Below are 9,833 nucleotides of genomic sequence, written 5' to 3' on the forward strand. Positions count from 1 at the left end.
CGACTTCTCTTCTACAAGAGTTTGTTGCCATTTTGTGATCCAAGACACCTTATAGGGGCATGGATGGGGTATCCTCCTCAATTTCAACTTCTCTACCATTTCTATTGACACAAAATTATTAGTAGACCCTGATTCAACAAGAACTTTACATAGCTTTCCTCTTGATTGGCAAGTGGTGTAGAAGATAGTCTTCCTTTGAGGTGGCTCCATAGGTGTTGGTACCTTCAAGAGGGTTCTTCTCAATATTAGTACCTCTTCAGTCTCTGGATAACCATATGAATCATGTTTACTACTGCCTTGGTAAACCAGTTCTTGGGTTAGATTGGCTCTCCTTTCTCCTTGGGAACTAGACCCCATCTTCTCTGGGAATCTACTGTCAATGTGTCCCTCTTGGTTGCAGTTAAAACATTTCATTAGTCTTTCTCCTCTTCCTGATGATCTACCTCTGAAATTAGGCCTTCTCCCTATGAAGTTGCCTTTGTTGTTGCTTTCAATTCTTGAGGAGTCTTGACTGCTCTCTCCTTGAAACTCAAAATTTGATCCTCTTCCTCTGATGTTGCTCCTTCCCCTTGGTTGCTTACCCCTTCCTCTGCTGCTTCGCTCTTGTCTTCTTTTGAGCTTCTCCTCTACCTTTAATGCTAATTGGTAGAATCTATGAACAGTGTCATGGCACAAGAGGTTCAACTCTTTTTGTATGTTCCACCTTAGGCCATTTAGATACCTTGCCACTCTTTCACTTCCATCTTCAACCTTCTTAGACTTTATACTCAATTTATGAAATTCTTCAGTATAGGCACACACATCCATCTCTTTCTGTTTGAGATTCTTCCTTCTCTTGTGTAACTGGACTTCATAGTCCTAAGGTACATATACTCCCTTGATCTCTACAATCATCTTCTTCCAAGAGGTGATCATTCCTCTTCCCTCTTTTACAATCATCTTCTTCCAAGAGGCTACTCCCTACATTTTTGACTTGGCAATCTTCATCTTTTGGTTGTCGGCAATGTCTTCACATTTGAAAAAATTGTTCAAGGACTCTATCCAGTCCATCACTCCATTGACATCCATCTTCCCACTAAAAATAGGAAGGTTTGAATTATGGTCCATGGTTCTCCTCTCCATAGACTTCAAGGCATTGACCAAGTACCTATTCTCTGCAGGAACTTCCTCTTCTTCTCCCACTTTCTCTGAGCCATTAGGTCCTCTCTCCAGCCTACCTTCCAAGTTCTTAATCAACCTTCTAAGCCTATAATTTTCTTCTTTGTTCTCTTGCGCCATCCTGTCAAGTTCCAAATTTGTCACCTTTGGAGGTATTCTTCTAGCCTCACCCTCTGATTTTTCTATTGACATGTACTATTCTTCTTCCCAAAAGGATTCCTCCTATGCTCTGAAACCAATCTAATATAGAGTCTCGGTATACATATAGGATAGGTTCCCCCTAATCCAAGAACACACCAAGGAGCCTATCAATCACACAACACTCCCAGGGGTTAAAAGGAATATCAACTTTCTTCCAAACAAAAGACTACTGATACAAGGTCTCTTTCATTGACTGGTACAAGGACCCTATGGTCAACAATGGTTTGGTCCCTTCTCCACTGTAACAATGGCTATTTAAGGTCTAATTTGAATTAACCTAGGTTAGAGAGACCTCCTTCAATCATTGAATTCAGGTTCCCTCTACCGGTTTGGGTAACTGCTGAAACAAGGCCTACAAAACCTAGTAGCCCTGCCAAACCGGTTTTCCACACAACTCTTTCTTTCTCCAAAAGACCAGAAAAAAAATCTTGGATTTGGATACTCTTTTGGGAGTTACAAAACATATCCTAAGGGTTCTTACCGATAGAGAACACAAGAATCCAAACCCTACTTTGGTTACAAGACCGGTATAGCCTAATTAGGCCCATTTTACAAAGGAGTTTGTAGACACGGACCTTAACTCACCAAAATAACTCAAGGAATACTCTTAATCCATTGCAAATACACCAATTCCTAAGTCTTAGGCCATGATCGGACCTTTAACCCCTAATGTGAAACCTGTTTGCTTGCTCATACCCGGTGGCCACATGGAGTTGCCCACCTTAATGCATCAAACCCTCACCTCCAACTGGTCCTAACCTACAAAATACCTTCAAAGTCCTAAAATACATTGGCAACACTTGCATCCCCTTCAAAGTTGTGAACCGCCAATGAAGGCTCAGCAAGGTAAAGCCATTTCTTTGCAAAACCCTAGACAAAACTGTCAAATCTGGAACAGTTCCAGAAATTTGCTGATTTCTTCCTTGTCTTGGAAAATTAGGACATTAGACTTGATGCATCTAAAAGGTGATTGGTCACACTAACACATCCCACTAGTTTCCTAATTCCAAAATGATCATACAATACGATACACTGCATAGAAATAACAAAATTGCAGGGAATTATCAGAAATATATTACTTCAATGATGCCAAAAGTTTACAAAGTCATTCTCTCCTCCCAATGATGATTGGGGATGATATTTTATACCTTCCTCAATGGTTAGCAACCACCTTTTGAAATGAGGTGACCGTTGGAAGGAAGTTGCTATTTGCAACCAAAAATTGTCATTAAAAGTTGTCAAGTTTGAGCAACTTTTGACATATGTTAAATCCACCTACCTAGAGGTGCTTCAACATGTCCTAAACCTTCCTAAGACATCTCCAACACATAAATACCTAGAAAAATACTCAACCAAATACCCCCAGGCCCATATTCCCATGGCGGCTTATCAATTTGCCAAATCCATGTCATTGGGTAACATGGTGGGGTTTATTGCAAACAAATCAAATATCTAACAAGCAAGACTACCCTATTACATATATTGAAAGGTTGCATTCTCATGTGTGTCCTTTACCCTTTATTTCTCTTATTATCTTAGTCATGAGGTGCTCTTGCACCAGAAAATATCTGCAATTTGATCCTTTGTAGATACATATTCCAATCTGACCTCCTCATCACTGACCAATAAATGATACTTTATAGAAACATGCTTTGTTTTACAATGCAGAACCAGATTCTTTGAAATATTGATAGCACTTGAATTGTCACAATATATAATATTAGGCTCATCATAAATAACTCTGATATCCTTCAACGTCTACTTCATCCAAACTACCTGAGTACAAATACTAGCAACAACAATGTGTTTAGCTTCAACAACAGAAAAAGATACAACATCTTGTTTCTTATTGGAATATGAAACCAACTTCTTCCCCAAAAGGAATGCTCCACTGGTAGTGCTCTTCTAGTCATCAACATCACCACCCCAATCAGCATCAGTGTAAGCACACAACAGGAAATCATCATTCTTCAAATACCACAAACCATAGTCAATAATTCCCTTCAAGTATCTGAAGATCCTCTTCAGAACAAGGACATGAGTCTCTTTAGGATCTGATTGGAAGCTAGCACAAAGACAAACAACATGCATAATGTCTAGTCTAGTCTGAGTTAAGTACAATAATCTACCAACCATAGATCTATACAAAGTCCGATTAACTTTCTGAGATTCATCATTTTTAGACAACTTGCATCCAGTCACCATAGGAGTTCCAACATTCTTAGAATCAGTTAATCCAAACTTCTTCAATTTTTCTTTCACATACTTATATTGAGAACTAGAAATACCTTTATCGGTCTGAGTAATCTATAGTCCTAAAAATAATTTCATCTCACCTATCATAGACATCTCAAATTCCTTTTTCATATCATTACCAAACTTCATACTTAATTCATCATCACCACCAAAACTGATGTCATCAACAAAGACTTCAATAATTAAAATGTTATCTTTCTCAACTGAGAAATATAAATTACTATCAGTAGTACCTTTACAGAATCCCAACTTTACCAAATACTTATCCAATCTTTCATACCAAGCTCTAGGGGCTTGCTTCAGTGCATATTGATCTTTCTTCAATTTGCATACCATGCCTCCCTCATTAGAGAGAGAAAATCCATCTGGTTGCTCAATGTAAACTTCCTCTTCCAAATCACCATTCACAAAAGCTAACTTGACATCCATCTGATATACCTTAAAATTCTTATAAGTAGCAAATGCAAGCAACAATCTAACAACTTCAATTTTAGCTACCAGAGAAAAACTCTCCTCATAGTCAATACCTTCCATTTGAGACCACCCTTTACATACCAATCTTGCTTTGTTTTTGGTAACTTCATCAAGTTCATTCAGTTTATTCTAAAACACCCATTTAGCACCAATTACATTCTTGTTTTTAGGTCTCGGAACAAGCTCCCAAGTGTTGTTATTTTCAATCTGATTCAACTCTTCTTCCATTGCTCTTATTCAATTTTCATCCTTACATGCTTCTGCTACATCTCTAGGTTCAATCTTTGAAATTAGACATATCTCTTCAGCAACAATCCTTCTTCTAGTCATTACACCTTTATCCTTGTCACCAATAATTTGATTTTCTAAATGATTCAATCTAACATACCTTGATGTCTTCTAATTATTCGAATTTTCAGGCTCTTGCATTTCTTCACCGGTAGCAGCAATATCCAGATTAACTATCTCCACCGAATTAATTTTGCTTCAAGATCTCAGTCTGAATAGGTTTAAGAACAACATCTTCATCATCAAAATCATAACTACATGCTCTGATCTTCTTTCCAAGACATTGATCCACCTTTACATTTGCACTTTCAACCATCTTCTTCAATCTCTTATTGTAGCACCAGTAGGTTTTACTCTTTGTAGAATATCCCAATAAGATTCCTTCATCATATCTTGCATCAAACTTTCCTATATCCTCATCTCTCTTGATATAACATTTACTTCCAAAAATTCAGAAATATCTAACTATAGGAACCTGACCAAACCATAACTCATAATGAGTCTTACCAAAATCACCTTTAATATGCACCTGGTTAAATGTGTAAACAACGGTGCTAACAACTTCTCTCCAAAATATCTGTGCAACATTTCATTCAATTAGCATAGTCTTTGTAGCATCTAAGATAGTTATGTTCTTCCTTTCAACAACTCGATTTTGTTGAGGGGTTCTAGGAGTAGATAATTGTCTTCTAATTCCATTCCTCATAGAATGTATCAAACTCTATTAATGTAAATTCTCCTCCTCTGTCAGATCTCAGACATTTTAGCTTCAATCCTATCTCAGTCTCCACTCTGGCTTTGAATATCTTGAATTTCTCCAACGCTTTTGATTTCTCCCTTAAGAAGGTAACCCACATCATCCTTGAATAGTCATCAATTAGCAACATAAAATATCTCTCTCCTTGCATGCATCTTACTCTAGTAGGACCACATAAGTCAGTATGAAATAGATCTAGCAATTCATTAGATGAATACAACTTACTCTTAAATGAAGCTTTTGTTTCCTTTCCCATCTGACATTCCTTACATACCGGATTAGCAAGCTTCACAATCTGGGGAAAATCTCTAATAGATTGAGTAGATCTTATCTTTACCATGTAACCAAAATTAACATGACACATTATCCTATGCCACAACCAACTTTCATCAATCTAAGCAATCAAATAACTTTTCTCACCAGCACTCAAGTGGTTCAGATATTACCTTTAGTTTTAGTACCTGATGCAATCTCTATCCCGAATGCATTTAGGATCTTACATTTACCATTCTTAAATTTTAAATCATATCAATAGTATTATGCTTACCATTGAAAGATATAGAACCTCTACCACAAATCACACAAGCTTTGTCATCTCCAAATATCACTATTCTACCATCATACCTTTCCATACTCACAAATTTTCTTTTATCACCTATCATTTGATGTGAACAACCACTCTCAATCACCCATTCATATTTATCTTCACTTTTAGCAACCAAAGCTTTCTCCTCAATAATGTAGCTTGTAGGATTCACTGATACTGGATCATCTTCCTTGATAGCAAAAAATGCAAACTCGTCTTATGAATTCCCATTTTTGGATTTAGGCCAACTTCCAATGGTCTTACACAAAAATTGAGACCAAATTCTACAACGTCAAGGCTGACACATTATTTCACCAAAATAATAGGATAATTTAGATAGTCTATAGACTGATGCTCCATAGAACCACCAAAATAGGTCTTGAAAAAAGTGGGATGTGAGATATTAGGGCCGTAATATTGGGTCTGGACCTACTTTTTGAATTGATGATGATTAAGTACAAAATAGAATATTTTGAAGTTTAAAATAGGATACTAAGCTTGAAATGACGTAGTCCAAAGAGTACACTAAAGCAAGGGCCCACAAAGGAGCATGAAATTGTAAGGAGCTACAATTTACGACACTACAATTAGAGGTGGCATTAAATTTAATTTATATACCTCATTGGTTGCTCACTTGAATTTTAAAAATTAAAAGGGAAATATATGCAATATGATTTAAAGATCCAAAACTCTTATGTGATACTGAATCATATTGTTAAACTATTTGTGAGTTAGCCATTGGGTTCTAAAATTTGGAATGCTATTAAAATTTTATTTGATTATTGTAGTTTATATCTTTGAAACTCATGTTAATGGTCTTTATAATCTATTTTTTAGTCACATCCATTATGTGTTTGACTCTTAGAGTATCTTTTCAAAATCATCAATAATTTTTAAAAATATCTTAAAATGCATGGTAGTTAATATCTCAATAATAATTTTATCAAATTTTAGTAATAAATATTATAAATATGCTTTCCATTATACTTTAGATTATCAAATTAAATGTTCTCAAAGTGTACATGTGTATCAAATTTTCTATTAATTTAACTTTAAAATAATGATTACATTCTTTTGCGAAGGTGCCTTGGTTTGTATTGTTGCGGTTTATGCCTTAAATATTTTTAATTTATCACTATGTCCCATTGGAATATATTTCATTGAACAAGAAGCAGGTTGGAGTTTTCCAGTTCTCTAACTTTCTCCTTTGATTTTCTTCTCATTGGTCTTCGGGGTTTTCAATTTTATTGGCATGCTACTTAAACCCTAATATGTTTATGGGAGGTGGTAATCATTTGTATGGGCACTTTTATGTCTTTATAACTTTATGTTGACTACAACATTGTAAGTCTTTCAAAATTGATGATGTAACAAAGAAAAACAAAAAATAAATGTATATAGAACCTACTTTTACATATTTAAATTTAAAGCAAGCTAAAAAACTTACAAACTCCATATTTTAATTAAACAAAAAATCAATTTTAAACAAAAAAAAATCACATCCATTTTCAATACTAAAACTACTATTAACTAACAATAGTTGTCATAATTTATTCTATTTAATTGAAACAAAATATTCTATTTTTATATATTAAAATTTATTATAATTAATATCAAGAGCTATTCGATAAAGACATGGACATTAGTGTTTTAACAAAAACTCTTACGTTTCACTTCAAATTTGACTTGACCATTTACATCCCAAAATATCGAAATTCAATATAAACATATAATTATACCAAACAATTATGTCTACATATATATAATAAATAAAATAGTTATACAATTTTTTTTAAAATTAAGTAAATACGCAATAACTTTAAATTGATATCTCTAACTGTTTTTACATAGATATATTTAAAATATCTATATTCATAAAATAAATTTCTATATTTTTATTATTTATTAAATAGAGCTATAATTGAGAATGTCTATATTATTATTTATAAAATAATGCTTATACATTAGATTCATGAATTTTCTTCAATCTATAATGATTTGCTTGTCATTCTTGTAGATTCGATCGTTTAGATTTACTTGTTACCAGCATTTCAAATCAAACACCACGATCTTACTTACTCCCCTGCCCTTTTATACATATTACTAAAAGTTTGTACAAATAGTAAAGTTTGGTGAAATAGTTATGCCTACAAAATGTCGTCGAAATAGTTATGCCTTAGGGCATGTCCCCATCTCAACTTTTTAAGGAGCAATTTGTGGAGATCCCCCCATTTTTGCAACCATTGCTTATTTCTAGTCTCCCATTTTTTTTCAAAACTTATTTTCAATTTTCAAAGAGCTGCTGCTCCACTAAAATAGGGAAAGATTCTAATTTATCCTTTTCCAACTTAAATCTAAGCAAAAAATGCTCATAAACAGCCCCATGGAGACATGAAGTTAGAAAACATTCAGGTATCTGATAGTTACGTTTAGGAGTTTAGTAAAAGGAAAGGGCCACTAGCTTTCGGAGTTTAGTAAAAGGAAAGGGCCACGAGAATTGGGGAGTTCCAATGTTTCAACAAAACCAGCCGTATTTGACTCAAAACCACGCGGAAACGCGGATTGTCGACACGTAGCGTTGAAAAACTAGTACTGCGTGTGAATGACATCATAATATCCTTGGTTTTGACGACGAATGTAAAATCGCCGCCACCCATTTTTCTAAGTCAATTTGGAAATAAAAAAGGAAAAAAACAAGACAATGCATTCGACCTGGCTATTTATGGAGTGAGTACATCCGTAAATTAACGAAGACCCTAAAATTATAAAAGCAGAAGAGTCGTTGTGAGCATTGCAATTGCAAAAGTGAAGATGGCTCCTTTGGCCTGCGCAGCTTGTCGATTTCAACGGAAGAAATGCTCAGCTCAATGTCTGCTGGCTCCTCATTTTCCTCCAGACGACCTCCAAAGGGTTATGATCGTGAATCAGGTCTATGGAATCAGCCGTGTCCTCAAATTGCTTAAAGTACAATTTGATTCTAATCAAATATAATACTATGACAAGAGTACATTGTTTCACATATGGTCATGCTTATCCTGCACTGTCTTATAGCTCGACATTTATTTAGAGTTGTCCAAATATTTGAAGTATTTGGCCATCAGATTAAGGGAAAAACTATGGTGTTTTCGCTTCGAATTAGTGGAATAATAATATTAATGATTTTGATGTGGCATTGTTGTCCAAATATTTGATCTATGTGCTACAACCATTTGGCCATCAGATTAAGAGAATAATAATAATGAGTTTTAGAATTAAATTAGTGGAATAGTGATATTAATTCTTTTAATGTGGTATTGTCGCAGGATATTGAACCTGAGCAAAGAGCAGATGCAGTAAATAGTTTGGTATATGAAGCAAGTGCCAGGGTGGAGGACCCTGTTTATGGGTGTACAAGAGCGACCCACCAATTGCAGAAGCGGATTGCAGATTTGGAGTCCCAGTTGGCAGCCACGCAAGCAGAGCTCCTGAATATGCGTTTTATAGCTGAGACGCCTGTATACACTCTCACTACTGAATCTCACGATGCTGGACATGTTTTAGGTTCCACGTCACAACAAAGTGAATATACGATGTGTGAGAAGGTGGATCCCACGCTATTGTGGGAGCCGCTATGGCAATTATAAACTAAAGATAAAAGTATATTTTTGGGATTTGTTTCAAAAATGCTTTTAATTCTATCTTACAGTCAGCAACATTCTTCGATTGCTTGATATGCGTTTTATCATAACCTCGGTAAGCTGTACTTTTATCTTTAGACCCAGCCAACACGCATTCAGTTTTGGTCTATCTCCATTGCATGTGGGTCCCGTGTTCTCCATCTTTCTTTCTCAAATAATTATAGTTTCACTTTCAAAATAGAGGAAGAACAAAACAACTAATCATGGCCATTCGAATGGATATTTTGAGCAGACCACAACAGAATTACAGAGATTAATCTAGACACCAACTTGACCGACATTTTAGTTTGATAAATGAAAATTCTTTCATAAGGGCTGATTTAAACATTTCTATAGATAAATGTTTAATAAAAATCAAATCATCAATATATAAACAATCAATCCAAAATTGACCTTGTTTTTTGATCTTTGTGTATAGTGTAGGCTCACTCTTGCT

At 35.0% G+C, this 9,833-nt stretch overlaps 1 protein-coding gene across 1 annotated transcript; it reads left to right on the forward strand.

The window, feature by feature from the left end:
• Positions 1 to 8,531: 8,531 nt before the first annotated feature.
• Positions 8,532 to 9,343, forward strand: LOC131858257 (LOB domain-containing protein 1-like). The gene is made up of 2 exons (XM_059211445.1): positions 8,532 to 8,684; positions 9,023 to 9,343. Exons 1-2 carry the CDS (start codon positions 8,532 to 8,534, stop codon positions 9,341 to 9,343), a joined length of 474 nt encoding a protein of 157 aa, XP_059067428.1.
• The last annotated feature ends 490 nt before the right edge of the window (positions 9,344 to 9,833 follow it).

Source organism: Cryptomeria japonica, chromosome 9 (genome assembly GCF_030272615.1).
Source record: "Cryptomeria japonica chromosome 9, Sugi_1.0, whole genome shotgun sequence".
Classification (NCBI taxonomy): Eukaryota; Viridiplantae; Streptophyta; class Pinopsida; order Cupressales; family Cupressaceae; genus Cryptomeria; species Cryptomeria japonica.